The following is a 20,698-nucleotide window of genomic DNA, read 5'->3' as shown; positions in this document are numbered from 1 at the left end:
TCTCCAATTTATATTGGAAAAGAGAAAGGGTGAGTGACAGATCATTTTACTTCGGATTCTTTAATTGCCTTTGATGTGTTTCATGTGATACTGGAGAACAGGATAGAGAGAGCAAAGTTTGAGTTTCACTCTCGCCACCAGACTCCCAAGTGGATTTCTGCCGCTCTTGCTCTTCTGCCATTTAAAAATAAATCAGAGTCTAAGTGCTTATTATCTTCATTCTTGAATGTTTGAAACATGAAATATATAATATTGTTGCTATTTTACTTTCATTTAATTTTTTTCCCTTCTTCTTTTTGTTTTAGTGGCATGCCCTCTCCCGTGAAGAGCAGGCTAAATATTATGAATTAGCACGGAAGGAAAGACAGCTACATATGCAGCTCTATCCAGGCTGGTCTGCAAGAGACAATTATGTAAGCTCCTTCTTCATCCTACCAACAGCTCTCTCCTCTCACCCATTCTTTCTTTCGGCCACTTTTGTGAGGGAAATGTGTTTCAGACTACAGTAGCCCCCCCATCGCCCCTTACCCACAGGGATACGTTTCAAGACTCCCAGTGGATGCCCGAAACCACGGATAGTACTGAACCCTGTAGATATGTTTTTTTTCTGTGCATACACACCTATGATACCGTTTGTAAATTAGGCACAGTGAGCGATTAGCAATAAATCTTCTTGTACCGCACTCACCCTCCTTGTGATGATGTGAGATGACAACATGCCTGTGTGATGGGATGAAGCGAGGTGACTGACTTAGACTGTGATGTTGTGTTGGGCTACTGTTGACCCTCTGACGCTATGTCTGGAGGAAGACCTTCTGCTTCCAGACCCTGGTTGACTGGGGCCACTGAAACCATGCAAAGCAAAATTACAGGCAGGCAGGGACTACTGTATATGTATTGCTGGTACTATTTCCTATTTTTGGAAGTTAGTGAACTTTATAATAAAGATTTCCTGGATATATTTGTAAGCTTTGAGCGATCATGATTTTTTTTCTTTGGTTATATAGTACATTTTTTTAGGTAAAACTTTAATCCAAAAAAGCCTTCCCATTAAATGTTGAAAAAGATTTTTTTAAAAAGCACATAATCTCCTCATGTAAAGGCAACATTAGTAATGACTAGTTACGGTATCTTCGAGGTATTTTTTCTGCGTATATGTTTTTTTTTTTTTACTTGGATATAAGTACGTGTGGGTATAACATACACTTTTGTGTCATGCTTGCTCTCATATATAATAAGCATTTTTCTGTTATGGCATAGTGTTTCTACATATTGATTTTAATGGCTATATAGTATTTTCAGTGAATGTCACAATTAACTATTTTTTCCTGTTTTTTAGACATTTAGGTTGCCTTTTTTTTTTTTTTCGTGATTGGAAATAATCCTACAATGAAGGTATCCATGCATAACAGTTTTTTTTTCTGTGTTTAGGGCTGCTATTTCTGTAGGATAGATTCACAGTAGTGCAATTGTTGAGTTAATATATTTTAAAGGCTCTTTGACACTTATTGTCAAATTTCTTTTCAAAAGGATATTATTTTACAGTTCTTAAAAAGAATATGTTCAAGTGACTGTTTTGCCACAGGCTAATCAAAACTGGATTAAAAAAATTTTGGCGGGGAGGTGCGCCTGGGTGGCTCAGTCCGTAAGTGTCTGACTTCAGCTCAGGTCATGATCTCACGGTTCACGGGTTCAAGCCCTGCGTTGGTGTCTGTGCTGACAGCTCAGAGCCTGGAGTCTGCTTCAGGTTCTGTGTCTCCCTCCCTCTCTCTCTGCCCCTCCCCTGCTCATGCTCACTCTCTCTCTTTCTCTCTCGCTGTCTCAAAAATAAAATTAAAAAAAATTTTTGTTTCACTTTAACATACCTTGATATCTATTATGTATTTTATTCAGATGGAATAGGTATTATATTTTTTTAAGTTATACTAATTGGCCAAAAATACCCCATTTACAGGGCCTTACTTTATTACTTTAGAATTTGAACAATTTACTAATGTGGTCTTGATATAGCAAAGACTATTACTGAGAAAGTGTATTATAAATGATATATTTCAGTTTTGTATTTTATGGAAGGGAACAGTTTTGATTATTTAAGCTCCTAATTTAAAGTTTTATAGATCACTTTCGTGCTCCATGTGAGCCTGGCATTAGAAAAGCCAGCCAGGGGGCGCCTGGGTGGCTCAGTCGGTTAAGCGTCTGACTTTGGTTCAGGTCATGATCTCATCATTCGTGAGTTTGAGCCCCATATTGGGCTCTGTGCTGACAGCTCAGAGCCTGGAGACTGCTTCGGATTCTGTGTCTCCCTTTCTCTCTGTCTCTGTCCCTCCCTGGCTTGTGCTCTATCCTCTCTCTCAAAAATAAACAAACATTAAAAAAAAAATTAAAAAAGAAAAGGCAGCTAGGACAGTTTTAATATTCGGTGTAGGAATTGTCCCTTCTAAGTGAAGGTGAAGCCGTTAATCGATATCTAATTTAACGTGTGACCCTTGGGGGCGATGGTCCTGTTGGCTACATGTCTGAGGTCATACGTCCCATAAAATGGGACACCAAGACTTAGGGAACACATTTATTTCCTGCAACGTGCTCTGAAAAAAGTCACTGCTGGTGGGGATGTGGAGCTTGAACGGTGGCTGCGACCATGATGAAGAAAGGAGGGGCCATGCTCTTTGTTACTTGGAAGCAGCAGCTCATCGGACCCTCACGAGCTGCCGTCTGGTCGTTGTACTAACTGCCGTGTGCCTATTGTCCAGAACTGTCTTAAGTGTCTTCTGTGATGTTTTCTAATCCTCATAATAATTCGGGGGGATAAACAGTGTTATTGCACTTCATAGATGAGGGAAATCGAGGGGTCGGACAGGTTAAGTCATTGGTCCAGGGCCAGGTAGTGGCTAAGCTGCTGGTTATTACCCGGCCCTCCCGGACTGTCCGAATCTGTGCAGTTTGCCTTCTGTGCAGCAGACTGGCACGGTCTTTCTGGGGCCTTAAGAAGACTGCTTTAGGGCAAGAGTTCTCTCCCCTGAACCGTGCTTCTGTTTTCTCGGCAGTAATTAACATCTTTCTGGACAGATGTGACCCACGGAGGAGCTGTGCTGTGGATTTGTATACATTTAGCACTGCTTGTTGAACGTCTTTGAGTGAAGGTTCTGTTTCTGACCCTTAGGTAAAGGATAAAGCTTTAAAAAGAGATGAATACATACATACTCTGTCCCTCTCGCTCTCTCTCCTTTCGTCCATATGGAGAGATGAGAAGAAAGTAGTGAAGAAATCCAGTATAATGTGAATTTACCTTTAAAGATTTTCTCCTGCAGAATTTTTAAAGGAAATTGTTTCACATAACTTGATTGTGGGATCCCCCGGAATGAAGGGAAAACCCAGCTTTGTTACATGATTTTTTATAACAATAACAATAAGCCTATTAATTACTAAGGCAAACAGAAGTCAATCAAATGATAGCACTTTAGCTAATTATTCTTAAAATAACATAGAAATGGAGTCTAAACAAGATACATGTCTTGTATCATAGCAGTTAGTGTCAGAATGCCATCCTTATCCTTACTGAGATCACATTAAATATTATGTCTCAACTATGTAATATTAAAATGCTCTATTCTACAGCATCATAGATTTTATAACTGAAGTCTTCATAAATCAGCAGCACACATATTTTCTTAGGTGAGCTCAGTCAGATATTTGTATTATTAGAGCTTTTAAATGTAATGCTTCATAATCCCAGTATTAACTATAATTAAATATTTTAATGAAAAATATTTTTATATTTACCGCACACAAATGAGTTTTTTTGTGTAAGTTGACACGAGTACATCCAAACTACTCCGGTCTTTTTGTCTACCATAAAATGTTGGTTCTCTCATAACACTGGTTTATACCTAGACTACAGTAGAGGCTATTTCACAAAGCATTGGCAGTCCTCCACCTCAGGCCACAGTCACACATGCTGGACATACACAGGGCTGCAGAGGAGGCTGACATATCAGGTTGTGATCTGGAGCCAGGGGCCGTCTGGAGGGGGGCTCAGGGACACAGCCAGTTATGGCATTGGGAGGAGGTGAGGTCTGCCGGAGGGGGGAGGGGAGGGGCGGATGGGACAGGGAGGTGGGGTGGAGCCGAGAAGCTTCCTGGAAGAGCTGGCACTTGAGATGATGTTAAAGGGCAAACGGGAGCTAGGAGGAGAAAGGGAGGAGGAAGTTCCTGACACATGAAGCAACGTCATAGCATCTTCTGAAAACCACAGTAACGCCCGTTTGAAATGAAGACCGGGGAAGCCCGTGAGAAGCATACTCTCCCTCTGTCTGCTCCTCTTCTCCCAGAGTACTTTAATAATAATGTTAACGAGAACTCCATTATTTCCCATATGCCATTTTCCAGGGTCACTAATATCTGCTCTTGTGAGGACAGTGTGAGTCAGCCTTACTAAGCTCTAAAGCCTCAGTGGTCAAGGTCATGTGACACGAAGAAAAATTATCCTGAGATGCATAAAAATATAGACACATAGTATGTTCAGTGTAATCTTAGAGTTTTATGTTTTGTTCCTTGTTCATGTGATTATTATGGCAGCCATAAGATAGAGATATTGGATGAAATATGTGTTCTGTTAAAGTTATTTGAAAGTACTATCCTAATCCAGGTTGGCCATTTACTGTTCACGTAAATCGAACAGATACTGCGTCTTTGCCCTACCTATTACAATGATGTTTTAGGGGAAATCATGAAGAAAAACAAGAGTAGACCAGTATAAATGGAACTTAAAATTGTAAATCTGTGAAGGTGATTTTGCAAATGTATTTAAGATTGCACGTTTTCGTGTCTGTTTTAGGAAACAAGGTCCTTGATTGCCAGAAATTCAGCCTTTGAAATTACCTTCCATTTTCTCAGGTTCTATCTTACCTTGCTGCCACTATCCTTGATCATGTCATGCCTGTGCCGTGGGGACAAGAGGTCCTCAGCTAATGTCATGTACTTTTAATTACATGGTAGAATTCACCGGAAGGAAGATTGATCATGAACACTGCCGGAAGCGGGTTCCCAGCGTGGTGGTCAGTGATAGCCTGCCTCCTTAAGTGGGCTTTCTCTGAACGGGTATCTGGTGCCACGGCCCTAGGACCTCCTCAGCCTGGCGTGGCTTTGGGAAACCACTTCCACTGTCAGTACTGATACTCAATAAGAAGCTGTAGGGACAAAGGTCACAAAGAGGTGACAATTTGTTTTCTCTCGTTCTCTCGGTCTGTGTGTCTAGGTGTAGATGGGAAAGGGAGAGAATGAGGCACCCTTCTTGGTTGACTTCTTGCCTTTTGTACGTTTGTATCCCGTTCGTCCATGTGTTCATAGTCCAGTGTGTAACATGACCATGTGCCTGGCTTCTTCCAGGGTAAGAAAAAGAAGAGGAAGAGAGAGAAACTCCAGGAGTCGACATCAGGTAGGCACCATGTGACTTTCTAGTCAATTCTCTGCTTCTGACAAATACCTTTGAAAGTAGTCGGCATCTTCGACACACTGCTTTTGTTCTGCAACTGTAACCTCTGATGTTTTAAACTCTGCTTTCCTTCCTGAAATGCTTTAAAGATGTTTAAAAGACCTTTCTTTTCAATGTGAGTTCGTGAAGGTACGTCTACACATTCCTTCCCCAAACCCTGTCACCAGGAATCCTGTTGGTGTTTTGTCTTGTGTTTGCTTTTATTGTCTATACCCTCCGTAGCACTTCTGCTGTGTTTCCATTTGCACAACTCCTTACAATAACAGTTTTTTATCCTGATTTTATCATATGCTACCTTTTCTGTGGTTTGGGTTTTCTGAAAGTAGAAAACATGATGACAGCAGGGTTTATCTTTCCCGGACATTCATTCAAGGCAACAGTGAGTGAGGTCCTATTTATTTCCCCTTTTTCTTTCATTAAAAGTAAGGCCACTACTTGTACTGCACAAATAAAAATGGCTGGTATAAGAACCATAGAAAGTAAATCAAACGAGCCCACCTGATGTTGTAGCTACTACGTATTTGGAATGTACAAAAACCTCTTCAGTAAAAATTTGTTAAAGACACAATTTTCTGCAGGTACAGGTCCCAGAATGACAGCTGCCTACATCTGAAACATGGTAAGAACGACTCTCTGGTCCTACTGCTGACGTTAGTTATAAACAGAGGCACTTGCTTGTGAATCTCCTTGCTCATACTGATGCATTCAACTCTGCTCCTTTAAAGAGGAAACCCCACCAAAATCAAATTAGTGCTTAAAAAAAATTTGATGGTTTTTATACCGGCTATGTTTTTGCAATATGGTATGCATTTCTCTCTTTCTTCCTTCCCCTTCTGCCCCTCTAATCTTTCTTCCCCTTCCCCTAACTCTTCACCATTCCGCACTGACCACCAGTGGCGAATCTGCCTGCTCTAAGAAACAAACCACAGAACCAGCAAGCAAAACGCCCTCTTATTCTGAAAAGCCCTGGGTGGCATGTGGGGCACCCAGACCCATTCTGGCACAGGACCTGGAAGGTTTTGCTCCGTAGAGACTTCTCAGTTGAGATGATATATAGATACTTAAAAGTAATATATCTGTTTTTAGTGAGAAGGAGGGACTTTATGTATTTTTTTTCCCCCCTGTTATTTAAAAATCTGGGTGGGGACTCGATTAACTCTATTCTGCTATCAGGCTCTTTTCTCTGTTGGTAACCATTGCTAGATCCTGGTCAAGTATTTATAGGTAATGTTTAGTTGTCGATTTGTTTTTGTCTTTTTACTGTAGTGACCATATTTTTGATCGATTGAGCCACCAGCCCTGGTGGGAACCTGGCTTTGTAAACTGACCTTAAAATTTAGCTGACCTTTGAATTCATTGCATTGACCTCTTTCCCAGTGACAGCTCTTCCCAGAGGAGCTACGTTTGATTCTGCTGCCTCTCCAGCAGCCCACACCAGGTCCTACAGATATTTTTGGCCTGTGTTGAATCTTCCCTCTTAACTCATCATGGCTGCAGTCCTTGCTGAGGTTCTCAAGCCTGCCGTCTGGATTATTAGAATAGCCTTTGCAGAAATCTTCCCACCTCCAGGCTTCCTTTCTGCCAGTTGATCTTCCGTGTTGCTCCCGGGGGGTTTTTGCCAAAACACGAATTGATTGTGTCACTTCCCAGCTTAAAAAATGGTCACTGCTTTTTGTTTGACAAAGTGCAAACCACTCAGCGTGGATCTATTTACTCTGCCCCGTCCTGGGTTTTCCCTTCGGTCCCTCTTGCTCATCTGCAACCTAGCCCTTATGAGTCCTGTGCTCAGTTCAAACGAGATTATTAGCAGTTCCCCACATACACTGCGGGCACTGCACATGCTGTCCCTGTGCTTGGAAAGCCTGTTTTCCCCTGCCACGCAAGGGATATGTGTGCAGTGTTCCTCACGAGAGAGCGTTAGCATGCAGAGATTTGGTTCTTGGCTAGAACCAGATGACCCCCTGCTTCATCTTGTAGAACTTAACTTTGGTGCTGAAATTTCAGTGGACTTTCCCAAAGAAAGTTATAGACATTTTGATGCCAAATAGAAATTTTCAGTCAGCTGTTTGCCGGGGCAATCTACTTCAGCTTTTCAGTCTTTCTTTTCAACTGTACAACGGGAGTAGCACCTAGGGCCTGTGGTTGTTTATCATATATGCCTTCCTTCTTCCCTCTACTCCTCACTGAGACCTACCTCAGTTGCCCTCTCCTCTGTGAAACTTTCATGATCTTTATTCAGATTCCCCAGGTTCTTCCAATGCCATCATTATAGTTTAATGATATCAAAATGCTTCTAAATACTGAGTGGCAGCCTTTTCCCTGATTGAAAAGAGGATCTGCCCTTCGTATAGATGACCAACCAAGGGACCCAAAAACCAGTATCACAGACGATGTCCATGTTTACTTCCACTTAATGGCTGTTCATGGAGGAACCTCTTCTGAGCTGGCCTCCCGGCTTGGTCATTAAGAGCACAGAGAGGACAGTTGCAGGCCCTGTGTCGTAGTAAAGGTATTCTGGTTGCAAGCACATACACATGCTTTTGTACTTTATTTTTGCATTCTTTTTTTTTTTCTTTTTAAAGAACGTTGTCCTTTTAATCACTAACCCTTAGGTAGGGACAGCAGCCTTTCCATGCTCTGCTTCTAAATGGAAAAACCCTCACAAGTGCAGTGTGCTGAGGACTGACATTCATTGATTCACTCCATCTTCTGTTTGCACCAAAATCTTTAATGCCATTTCTGTTACAAATCATGCAAAAAAATATGTGTCTATACTTCATAGTTTGGTTTTGTGTCCGTAATGATTAACACGGTATATAGTATTTTAGACTAGATTAGGTGGAGTATATTTGAGTCCTACAATTTATCTCACACATCCTTTTTTAATGTCATAGCTGTCATTATGCTTTCTGGTCACTTCCGTATTTTTTCTAAAAGTTAAAGTGTCCTTTCTACTCTAGCCCAGAAGAAAAAGCAAAGTGCCCCCTACCCCTACCCCCCCCCCCCAACCCCACTTCTCAGCAGCTGCTGCAGTTGGTGGTTTCCTTCACTTAATCAGAGTCCCCAGTGTTTCTCTTGTTGCTGGGCCAGTCCCACAGCCTTTGAAGTCACTGTCCTCCTTCTGAAGGCAGCACTGGCAGTCATTTGATAAGAATTGTAGAGCAGAGAGGAGCTCTGATTTGCATTCATAAGGATTTCAGGAAATCAGGAATGGTGGTATCCGTGCTGTCCACTCTTCCCCTTTGTTTTGGGAATTCAGAAACTCCTGTAAGGGTAGTAGTTGACTTGTTTAGTCAACATTGAGCACTTACTGAGCCCCTAACTAATGCCAGATAGCATCCTGTGACCTGAAAGTAGTGTTGAGTGAGGCAGAGAAAGTCCCTGCTTTTGTAGTGCTCACATTGCTGAGGGTGGTTATTAAAAAGTAAACAGAAAAATAGGAGTGCAGTAATAAAAATAAAACAGGGACTGACTTGGGCGGGGTTCTGCTTTGGGTGTGATGCTCATGAAGGCCCTTCTGAGAAGGTGATACCGATAACGACCTGCTATCCTTGAAAACCAGAGCAGTGGCTGAGAAACGACCCGGGGAACTGAGCATTGTGCTGTGGAAAGCACTTAGACTGAGAACGAGGCCACCCAGGCTCTGAGAGAAGCCCCTTCCTGAACTGTGTGGCCTGGGGCAGGTCCTTTAAAGCCAGTAGACCTCCGGTTCCCCACTCCAGTGAAAGTGCTGGGTCCTTAGGCCTCTGAGACACCCTGTGTCCGTGGCCCTACTGCCTGGTCTGCTTTGCTCTTCTGTGGTCTGCACTGCCTCCCAGTGTTGCTGAAGAGACTCAAGTCTCCTTTATGTTTACAGGTTTGTAGTCCCCGTTCTGGGAGTGGTTCCACAGAACTTACTAAAGCACCTGTACGGTCTTGAAAATGACATGTAAACAGCGTGGCTATTTTTCAGTTCCTGTGTAGATCATCTCCGGCCTCCCCTTCTCCACCCAGCGTGACCGCCTCTGGTTAGGGAATCTGGTTCTCCACTGGTGTGAGCCCCTTGTTGGCCACACTGCATCCACACTAGTGCTGGCTTCACCTTAGAAACAAGCCAGTGACAGATAAACTGTTTGATTAGAGCTGATCCTGCCAACGACGGGGCGTGAAATCTCGGGCAACTGGTTTCAGTTTGGAGGGAAGTTGCTGAGTATTAGCTAAATCCCTCCTGATCTCCTCTCCAGTGAGGTGGAGCTAATGGAACCCAGCACCCAGGAGGGGAAGATACCGTTACTCCAATGTGAAGATGTATTTTGAGAGGGTTTATTTCTCTTAGGTACACAGTGGAACTTAACCCTCTCTTGGCCTCCTAAAAGAAAAGTCCTGTTAAATTAGATCTTTGAGCTCAGATGACCATGCATGGAGCACAAAGGCGAGAGAACTCTCTTGCCTCTGAACTAGCATAGGACAACGAACTGTAGGGAAATACCACCACTTAATAAGGAAAATCTTTCCTCAGGGAACAAAAAAGCCCTCTGAAAATTTGTATTTCTGCTCCTTGAAAGACAGACGTTTCATTTACTGCTTTCATGTTTTGGGTGCGAAATACCATTGCAGCTGTCTCCTGCAGCCCAACATAACTGGCCTTTTAACAGTTCCCCGTATACCAGTTGTGTCCCCATCTTCCCGTGTGTTTCCACTTGCACGCTTTATACACGTATTCACTCTGGTGAAATCAGTTGAAATGAATGAGCATTGACTGGTCTCAACACTTTGCAGTGACTTTTAGGATAATTAGAAACGGGCTGCATGAAAGACTTTCTTTCAGGGTAGAGGTGATTCCCAAGCTGTGTGGTCTTCCAAAAAAGCCAAATTCATCCTGAGCTTTTAGGACGAACTTGTCACTTGTAGGAATGCTGGAAGTCCAGGGCCTCGGGGAATGAGCCTGCACACGTTCTGCTGTGTCCAGCTCTAGGCCACTGTTGTAAATGCCAGTCATTTCTTCATTCATTCTGCAAACACCCAGCGAGGACCACTGCAAGTCAGAAACGGCACTAAGCAGTGGGGCATTTGCCACATGGACTCTGTCCCCTCCCGGAGGGGCTTTTAGTTTCAGAAGATAAAGACATAAAAATAAATAGGAATTATAAAGTAATACATTCTGTGCTATAAAGGAGATGGATACATTGTGTTAAAATAAGAACAAGAAGTATCTACATCGGAGTGAGATCAAGGAAGCCTTTCTGGAGTAAGTAACCCTTGAGCTGTGTAGCCATGAGGGGAATTGATAGAACAGTGATCAAGTTGCTGGGAATTTCCAGTGTTTTGGTCCAAGTTTATTTGGAATATGTAACATCTCGAGAGTTTGTCAGAAGTCAGAGATTGTCATCAAATACTGAACTTCCCTTCCTTCCTTACTTAATCGAGATTCATGGGAGTTACAGAAGAATTAAAATTTTTGAAAAGCTGGAGAGAATTATCACTCCAAGTTTACTAATGTAAAAACATACCTTTACAAATTGGCTTATTAATATTTACTTTAACAAATGAAAAAATCCCATTATCTTAAAATTACATAGATTGAAAAGATTTTTATATCTCAACATACTCCTTTTGACTATATAACATCAAAGAGCTAGTTTAAAAGAACAAACTGTCTTTAAAACAACACCTTTTTAAACACAGAGAGATACACACAGATACCCACATACAGACATACTCACAAAAACTTCAGGTTTTGGATATTGGTGTAATCTCTACCTTGTATACTTGCTAACCTGAGATTAAAATGTGTTTTTTACTTGAGGCTTTGTTTCCCTGGGGCCAAGAGGTGTGTGGGAGAGGTAATTTCTAGTACAGTATAGAATGCAGTAGTTAATTGCACAGTGCTTAGCTTTACATCTCTAGCTTTCCATTTGACGGTGATGCTCGGGAGCCTGATGGGCTGTTTATTAACTAAGGGCTGGGGGCCCGGGGCCCCGGTGCTCATGCAGCCTCCTGACAGCGCTACAGCATGGGGCTGGAGACACTTCCGGGACCGGCCGTGGGACTGAGGGTCTTTCCGAAGCCGCGCCCTCTTGGAGTCAGGGAGCCATCTGTGCCCAGGGGTCTCACAGACAACAGTGTTTTGTACAGGCTTTGATGCCCGCCCTGCGAGCTTGCCACTGGTGCCTCATCTTCGCTCTGAGTTCTGTGCCTTGAGAGCAGATGGAGTCATTAGGTATCAGCAAGCCTCTGGCTCTTTGCTTCCGGTTGACATGGCCAGTTAGAAAGCAAAACCAAGCTCTTACAAAGTAATAAAACCAGAAACAAAAACCTTCAGGCTTGTTCAGAGTCTCCAAGTAAAAATTAACGTTTTGAAAATGGGAAAGAGGAAAAAATAACATCCTGCTTTCCACTCTTCATCTTTTTGTCCCACGCTTAGACACTATGGTCAAATACTTTGAAGTGTCACTCAACAAGCAGGAGATGTGTGAGGGTTCGGGGCTCTTGGGAAGGGAGCCTGAAGCCTGGCGGCAGGTGGCTGTCCGATCAGGGAGACCAGCCCCCCATCGCAGGACACGGCATGGGGGCAGGGCCTGGCCGTGCAGCCTGCAGCGGGCACCCTGCTCGCACTCCCAAAGCACCCCTGCTGCAGCCCTTTGGGCGCCTGGGCAGCTAAGTTGGTTGAGTGTCTGACTCTTGACTTCATCTCAGGTCATGATCTCACAGTTCATGGGATCGAGCCCTATGTCAGGCTCTGTGCTGACAGTGCAAAGCCTGCTTGAGATTCCCTCTTTCTCTCTACCCCTCTCCCGCTTGTATGCATGTGCTCATGTTCTCTCTCTCATAATCAATAAACAAAAAATTAAAAAAATAAAAAAAAGGAAGCCTCGCCTAGTGGGGGACTTCCTGCCTTTTTGCCAGGCAGCCGCTGGTGTGGCATTGGTCTTGTCTGGGTCAGCAGGTTGCTTTCCTAGGAAATGGAGATTTTGATGGCCCGGAGACACTCCCACATGTCACCTTCCCTAGACATGTTCCTGTCTGAGGCGGTGGCCTACTTGTGTCTTCCTTCCTCTTATGTTTGTCCTCAAATTCCTGCTGTACTTGTCACAGATTAGTAGAAACCTGTAAAGAATTCACAAGGCAATGACACTTAACTATAATGTCTCTTAGTAAGAACATTCAGTAAGGAAAATCCAGACGTCTGGCTGGAAGGGCAGGCGTGGTCACATTGTCCTGGAGAGAGAGATGGCTGCATAATGACACTGTGTGGCTACACTAAATGCTGTGCGGAGTGCAGGTTTTCAAATTCTGACCATTCTTCAGGACGCTGTATGCTGACTCATAGCGCGGGGGCCTTTGATGGCAAGAAGAGACAGCCCATGTTGGCATAAGGAGAACGGGGAAGTCCATTTGAAGGATGCAGTGGCATCTTGTGGAAGCCAAAGACAACAGTGCAAATGAGCCAGAGAGAGGACTGGAAGATGGCCTTTTCCTGCTCTTACATGTGCCCCTGAAAACTGCTCTCTTCTCCCTTCTGTACATCGACTTTCTCAGTTCTTTGATCATGTATCCAGAGCTCCCGAGCTGACACATTGTGACAGTGTCAGTCTCCCAAAGAGATGAGGATTCAAATTCCAGAGAAGGGACTCCAGTCAGCCCAGCATGGGTCAGACTCCTGCCTCGGTCCACAATCCGCTGTGGCCAGAGGGAACGGTCACACCGTACAAAATCGCCATCGGGGCACACTGCTCTCACTGTGGGGGGTGTTGGGAGTTGGGATAATCAAGAAGGGGGCTAGGCAGCAACCCAGTGGGTGTCTGTTGCAGCTCACCAGTGAGCCGGTGACTGGGATCTGTTAGATCAGCAGCCGTGCTTTAGTGAAGATGTGGGGAGACACTCATCCCTGTGGTGAAGGTTTTTAAAATCTCTCCTGTGCTACAGTGTCAATTCTTCAGTGGTCAGGAGAGCCAGAAATGTGTTTAAGTTGCCTTGGGAAACTGAAACAGAGAAATGGACCCTTGGCCAGCAAAGTTGCTCATAATAGGAGAGGGAGAGGCTCATTTAAACCCTCTCGGGACATGTAATATTTAGTATTGTTCATGAAAGAGCATGAAATTAAGATCAGTGCACTTAAGAATAGTTTATAGAATAAGAAAATTATTTTGGACAAATTTGGTTTAAGAAGAATGGTTTTCTCACTGAGCCATCTGGAACTATTGAGGAAATGAGCCCTTCTGGATAATGGTTTCCCAGAGAACTGTAGGTTTCCCTCTTTAAGTATCAAAACATGTAATTTAACTCTTGAGTGCCACTCAGCTCTTTCTCCTTCAAATTAAATATTTCTTAGTACCTCATGCTGTTGTTCTACGGTGCATATAGTATATGGTAACAAGGACTCAGTGCTGTTTGCCACTATGCTAACTGACCGCAGATAATGTAGGATTTTAAGAAATCTACTCCTTTATCATTTTTGTACCTTCCCTTCCTGAGACGCTGCCCTCCTCTCAAGTAACACGTTCTTCCGATCTGTTGTGTGGGTTCGGGAACCAGAAAAAGAAGTATATCTGAATAATTTAGAAGTTAAAAGTAAATGGGCTCTGCGTTGGTGTATGCAGGGTGATCTTGGAAGGAAGGGGGCGGCTTCTGCGCATGAATTCCTCGATGGCACTGTGATAGCTTGAGGCTCTTTTACTTCCTTTTCCCCAGCTGCGTTCTTTAGACCTGAGGCTGCCGGCTGGCCAGCCAAGCTCCCGATGAGTGAGGGGAGCCTGCCTAAAACCGTCCGTGAGCCTCAGCAAAGTCACTGTGTCTTTCTGGCAGAATGAGAGGACAGTGAGGGCATCTCAGTGGGACAGTAGTGCTCATCTTCTTGCTTACATTTGAATTCATATCTAACCTGAAATTGTCTAAAATTTTAGGTACGTTCTTTGAGAATATCACAACAGATCTCTCTGGCTGCCCTTTTGCGATGACTTTTCTCAATTATCATTGTGTGTCTGGAGATACTGTGTTTCATAAGAGATATTTTATGTTTCATAAGAGAGGTTTTGCAGAATTCTCTACTGGTCTGTACTTTCCACCAGAAGCCCTATAAATGGTATGAATTCTGCCCACTCCCCCAAGTATGCTGAGGCTGGAGCATCAGAAATGGAACGGACGTTTCTGGTCCACATATTGTGTCCTGGGTGCTTTGCTAGACGTCTCTGCTTAGATTACCCCATGCCAGTCTTGAGGCAGCCCTGGACAGGGATGAGGAAACACCAGTGACTTGTCCAGGGTCACGTGACTGGGGTGCATCAGGGCCGGGTTCGAACCTGGATCTGTCTTTAACTCCCAGTCTCCACCCACTGCAGTAATAACCCTTATTGTGTCCTTCCAATGCCAGGCACTCGCCAAGCTCACCACACATTGTCTCCTTTCATCCCCTCAAACCCATTTTATGAAGCGTGGGAACTTACTGTTTCCATTTTACAGATGAGGAAACCAGGGTTTGGTATGTTCGGGTAATTGGCCCAAGATAACCCTGGTAGAGTAATGAAGCCAGTGTTCAAACCCAGTCCAGGACTATGCTTGGAGCTCTGCTGTGAACCGCACAGTGCACTGTCGCCTCCCTGTGCAGCAAGCATATGCTTAGACATAAACACGTGTGTGTGTGTGTGTGTGTGTGTGTGTGTGTGTAACAGTGGAAATTCTTGGTTTGAAAAGAAAGTACGCACTGATCCTGTTGCCTCATTTTTAGGAGGTGAAGTTGGCATCTTTGGTGTGGGAGAACTTCTAGAGAAATGTGAATTGGATAAAGAATTTGGAGATGGGAGGTTGAGGTGGATCTACATAGTTCCTGTCTTCCTGAAGTACTTCGTCTTATAGAGCTAAAATGATGTTTTGAGGCTCTCTTATTCCAACAGTTCTTCGAGAATATTTCTGTGTTGTTTCCAGAAGTAGCAAGGATCTAAGCGAATAAGACCTGCACAGGGAGGCCCAGCCTCCCGTTGTGATGTATGTGCTCACAGAGGAGACACAAGGGGCCCATCGGGAAGGGAAACCGACAGCTGCAGATAGAAACCAGAAGTTTCCCTAGAGCAGTTTGTTAAATAGTTACACGCCTGCCTCAGAATCATCTCAATGTTGCCCAAGTCCGCTTTCACTGATAATTCACTTTGAATAACCACAGGGGAGGAAACCGCATGGATTCAGTAACCCTGCCTCGGAATGTATAGCCTGGATCCAAGCACAGGGCCAGAGACCCGTCACCGCACTGACCCCCTTCCTCCGGGCTCTGGGCACCTCCTTGCTTCAGAGCTTGTGGCTGGCAGACTGACCGGTCTCAAACTCAGGGACTAAGGACACACCTAGCTGCAGAAAGACGACCCAGTGGCAGCTTCCCTAACCACACACTGTCATTTCTCCTCTTTCTCAAACACTGGGTGGTGTTCGCTTACAAGGGGCTGGAGCTGGCTTCTGTAGGTTACACTTGCAATCTTTGAGGAGATTTAAACTTCACAGTTAACTTCTTATGCCTCTTGTTCTCTTCAGCATCCTGCTTTCTCACAGAGCATAATATCCTGGGGTGGGCGGTAGTCTAGATGCAGCCCACCTCCACAGTGCTATTGACTAGTGACGGGCAGATGGATGATTGGAAGGTAGGAGAAGAAAACGAACGACAGTTTAGCCCCAAGATACAGTAGAGAGCACATCGGTTTAGGGCTCAACAGTGAGTCCTGCCACCTGTAGTTTGGGTGACCTTAGGTTGTTTAACCTCACACCACCCCCAATTTCTGTAGATGGTCAGAATTCCGGGGGGGGGGGGGATGGTGGCTGTTGTGATCATGTGACGCTGAGCGTGTAGAGCGTGTGTCCCGTGCCTGGCATATCCGTGCTCAGCAGACCGTGTTTTTCTTCCTCCTCCCTCACCAACTCCTTGCAGACAAGGCTACCTCAGAGTCACAAAGTCATGAGGCTGTGACCCACAGGCCCCCAGAGGCACGGGTACTCTCTAGGGGTCATAATGCACCAGTCATGTAATGACCATGGGCCTCAGTGTGCTCTGAAATAACAAGGCCCGACTAGCTCTGTCCTGCTTGCTTCCTGCTCTAGAAGTCATTGCCTCTAGATCTTACACCCTGAAATAACAGCACTCTGTCACAGTTTGCCCCAAGGCCGGCCAGCAGGGCTAGGCAGTTGGCATGAGGTGTGTGGGGTGCTGCTCTGGGGGCACTTTTTGCAATTAAAATCTGCCTCTGTTTACCTTTTGCAAAACTTATCTCTGATATTCTCTCAAATCTTGTGTAATGACTGAAAACATTTTAAAGGTCCTGCTCCTTCCTAGCAACACTTGGGAGGGGGGAGAAGGATCTTTCTATTCCGGCCCATCGTTTTGGACTCCTCAGCATTTCTGAACAAGGAAATGGTATCACTCGATACGCAGGGGGTATTCCCAGGTTGTTCCTACAGAGCGGCTCCGCTGCCCCCGGCCTGGCCTGGACAGCTGGAGCTGACCTTCCTCTCCTCCACCTCAGCCTCAGGAAGGGGCTTGTTTCCTGGGCCCCTCCCGCCGGGGACAGCCTGAGGCGGGGGGCTCGGCTGCAGACCCCAAGGATGAAGCACTCAGCTTTTGGTAGCGTCTTCGTTTGAGCCTGTGGAGAAGGACTCCCTACCCACCCTGTCCTTTCTTGCATCTTTTGGCATCAAGGCCTACACAGTCCTAATGCCTCCGAGTTAGTGCTGTTTACTTACCAGAAATAGATCCAGTCATGAAATCTCCAGCCACCCCTTTACTACTTGGGCTCTTCGTAAGTGACTCCGCCCTTTTGAGTTCCTGGTTCCGTTTGCTTGGTGGGATATTTTTGTCAAGATTAGAGTCTGGTCCAAGGGAACTTCGTGGGTTTCAGCTGGATGGTGGGTACGGTCGGGGGAGGGAGGAGACCTATGCCGCCCGCCTCCAAACCCGCTCTACAAATGGCCCACGCGGTGACTCCTGGCGGAGGGAGCCCAAGCCTTGACATCTGTAAGATGGGCCTCGCCGCGCTGCCTTTGAAGCCCGAGCAGTAATTGCCGGCTTTGATTGCACCGACTTCACTGGTGGGTTGGGCCGTGCTGGGGCTCGCCTGGCCTGGCCCAGCCACAGCCCCCCAGTGAAGCCTTAGATGTGGGAAGTCTCCAGTCTCCGGAGCCTCATGCCTGTGGTTTCTTGAAAAGAATTGTGATTTGACCTGTTTTGTATCTATAAAGCAACTCTGTAAGCCCCCCATTTCTCCCATTTGGAGGTAAGGCTTGGTCTGCCCTGATGGCCCTGCATTTTAAAGGAGCAGTCGCATCCGGTCTGTCTTATTTGGTAGCAAGACACATTCTCTGCCAACTGATTCCAGTGCCAGTTACACACACATTAGAAGAGCATCCTGAGTGGGGAGGGGTCGCCTTTAGGTTTGCAGTTGTACAGAGCATCTGTGAAAGCAGCTTTCCAGGAGCATTTGTAAGAGGACGCTGGAATACTGAGACAACAGTGGGAAGATGTGAGGCTGTGCAAAGAAATGGCTTTTTTAGGAGATACTGGGACTCTTTCCAGGGAAGCACACAGTATCCGTGTGGTAAATGGCCATGCTGGACAGCCAAGTTTGTGACTGTGCTCAGCTCAAGAAGGGAGGAGGGGAGGGGAAGGACGGCTTGCCGGGCCAGGAGTTGCAGGGTGCTGCCCCACGTGTCCGCCCTGCTGGGCGGGGGGTGGGGGGACAGTCTCCAGCTCTGATTTCAGAGTGAGCCCACAGCTGGGGGTGGGGACGGATCGCAGCAGAGGGACAGTCTGTGCCCATCAGCGAGCAGTCCATCCTGATGCCTGCACTTGTCTCCAGCTGCTGGAGCTCCTAGCCCAGGACTGCAGGGCCACTCCTCATCAGGGGCAGCAGCCTGGACCAAACCTTTGAAAATCTGTGCTACACAAGTACAGCATAAATAGGAAAGTGCAGGGTGCCTTCCCCACTGGTCTAGGCTTTGCTCCTTTGTCCTTGGAAAGGTACCGTCCTTCCTGGCTCTTATCTGTACCCTGCTTAAATTTTAAAAACCACAGTGCTGTAGCATGTGTTTCCCTGTTAAATAGGGAAAGGTCAGTTTTACAGAATAGGAATTGAAGTCGGCATTCTGTGACCGATCTCCTCCCGCTTCGTTTGTTTTGTCAGCAGCGACCTACATGTATAGATGGTTTCTTCACAGTTCCCATCAGTCATTGTGAGGGACAGAGCTGGCAGTAGGTGCGTTAATGATAAGAGTCACTGCCAGGTCACTATAGTGCCAACAGCCCTAATAGCTCATGGTGCCTACCCTGCGCTTGCTCAGCACCCGGGGTGGTGAACGCATTCCCCGTCCCTGTGCGCACACATACGCGTACATGCGACCACGGCAAAACTTCACCGAAGTAGACTTACTCTCCAACGTAGTGCGAGGATCTGGGGCTACCCTAGGGCTGCCGCTTTAGCCATCACCAGATCACCAGAGTGGACTATTAGATGCAGAGATCTCAAGACACATGCCGTATGCAGAAGTTAAAGGCCTGTGACAAACGCACATTAACAACATTTCGTTTGTTCCTTCTTGAGGTGGAAAACGAAGCTCATTCCCAACGTGCAAAGCCAAGGCAGCGACCCCGGGACCTCTTCTGGAGATGGAAGCTTGTTGAAAACCCAGACTGTCTCCAGGGCTTGCCCAGTCGACCCCAATGGAGAATTGACACCACCTTCACCCTGAGGTCACCGCTAGAGACGCTGATCCATAAAGACAATCACTGCCAAACCCCCCTTCATCTACTCCAAGAGCCAAGTTCCGAAATCAAGCATAAAAGGTTTCCCAGCCAAGCAGACAGAGCACCTGAGAATGCCAGCAGGCTGAGCAGCTGCCCTCCCTCCTCTCCGCGTGCACTTCTCAGCACTTCCCAGAGCGTCTTGCGTCCACACCTGTAACCTTTTGGCAAGGACAGTAACTTGGCTACGTTTGCCTGCCAGGAGCAACCCGAGCCTGCGGCCGGCACGTCCTCACACCCCAGCGCGGAACTTTGTGGAAGACGTCCCTTTTTGTTTAGGTCTTCTTCTTTTTTTTTTTTTTTTTTTTTGCCTTTCTCCTGAAGCTTTTATTTAACAGTGCAAAAGGATCAGTCTTGTGTTTGCTTTTTTTTTTAAACTTGAATTTTTTTTAATTTACACTTTTTAGTTTAAACTTTCTTGTATATTTTGCTAGCTATGAGCTTTTAAGTAAAACTCAAAGATCTGGAAAAGTTGGAAATAAAAACGAAATGAAAAGAAGCCGCCCCTTTCTGAGCGGCATCTTTTCCGGCAAGTGGCTTCTCTGTGAATTGTAACAAATGGTGGCCTCCCGTCTTCGTAAGGTGTTTGATAGAGCTAAATAAATGTAACAGCTGAATCCACGCCGTGGGTAGCAGTTGGCAGTCCTATTTCATTTTATTTTTCTTCTGATCTCCTTTGTTTAAATGGTAAACCTTGACACATACCGTCAGCAGGCCGGTTTGCAGTGAATTTTCCTTTCTTTCCTTTTCACCCCCTTGTTGTAAAAAGCCCAGCACTTGAATTGTTATTACTTTCAATGTTCTGTATTTGTATCTGTTTTTATTAGCCAATTAGTGGGATTTTATGCCAGTTGTTAAAATGAGCATTGATGTACCCATTTTTTTTTTTTTTGAATAACAAGGCACAGCCTTTGCCCCAAACTGCCATCTAACGTTTGTCATTCCAGTTTGAGTTAACGTGCTGAGCATTTTTTAAAAGAAGCTTTGTAATAAAACATTTTAAAACAACGTGTCCTTTTTAAAAAAAAAAAAAAAGTTCTAACAATCACAGCTGGTAATGGCGAACTAAATCCGTGGGCCAGGCCCAACCTGGCCTCGCCACATCAGAGGGGCGCCTTCCCCTGCCTCCAGGTCGTGCAGTCCTCGAAGGTATTTGGACGGCTTGGACCCCACTTCCTCCTCTCCCAGGTGTAGACATAAATCGGGGCCAGTGTGAAGAAGACTGTCCCCAGGATTTGGATGGGAGTGACTCTCTTCCTCCCTCAGCGCCTCAGCCAGCCACCTGGGCCCCAGCCGTCAGCAGGCCTGGGGTCATTTCCCATCATCAGAGCTCTGCAGTCCTCAAACTGGGCTCCCCAAATCAAGGTGTCCCTGTGCCCCCACTCCTGTCTCGAAAAGCCAACGTTTTCCCAGGTTTCAGTTTGTATTCCATAATCTTCCCTTAAGCTTTTCTTAGG

General features: G+C 45.5%; 1 protein-coding gene across 4 annotated transcripts in view; it reads left to right on the top strand.

Moving 5' to 3' along the window:
• The window catches only part of LEF1 (lymphoid enhancer binding factor 1), a 120,860-nt gene extending 100,611 nt beyond the window's left edge, over positions 1–20,249 (top strand). For 2 of the 4 annotated variants that reach the window (XM_047092168.1, XM_047092170.1), the window contains exons 9-12: positions 306–413; positions 5,386–5,434; positions 6,070–6,110; positions 19,042–19,208. In XM_047092168.1, coding sequence (XP_046948124.1) covers positions 306–413; positions 5,386–5,434; positions 6,070–6,104 — 192 coding nt within the window. In that variant the 3' untranslated portion in view covers positions 6,105–6,110; positions 19,042–19,208. Of the gene's footprint in view, positions 1–305; positions 414–5,385; positions 5,435–6,069; positions 6,111–19,041 lie in introns of all 4 variants that reach the window. The other 2 variants (XM_047092167.1, XM_047092169.1) reach the window with 1 other exon arrangement.
• The last annotated feature ends 449 nt before the right edge of the window (positions 20,250–20,698 follow it).

The sequence above is a fragment of the Lynx rufus genome, unplaced genomic scaffold, assembly GCF_022079265.1.
Source record: "Lynx rufus isolate CCGP_SWC_20201006 ecotype Redwood Valley unplaced genomic scaffold, mLynRuf1.p SCAF_3, whole genome shotgun sequence".
NCBI classification, from domain to species: Eukaryota; Metazoa; Chordata; class Mammalia; order Carnivora; family Felidae; genus Lynx; species Lynx rufus.
Note: the sequence above shows the minus strand (reverse complement) of the source record. Positions and strands in the feature narration are given on the sequence as shown.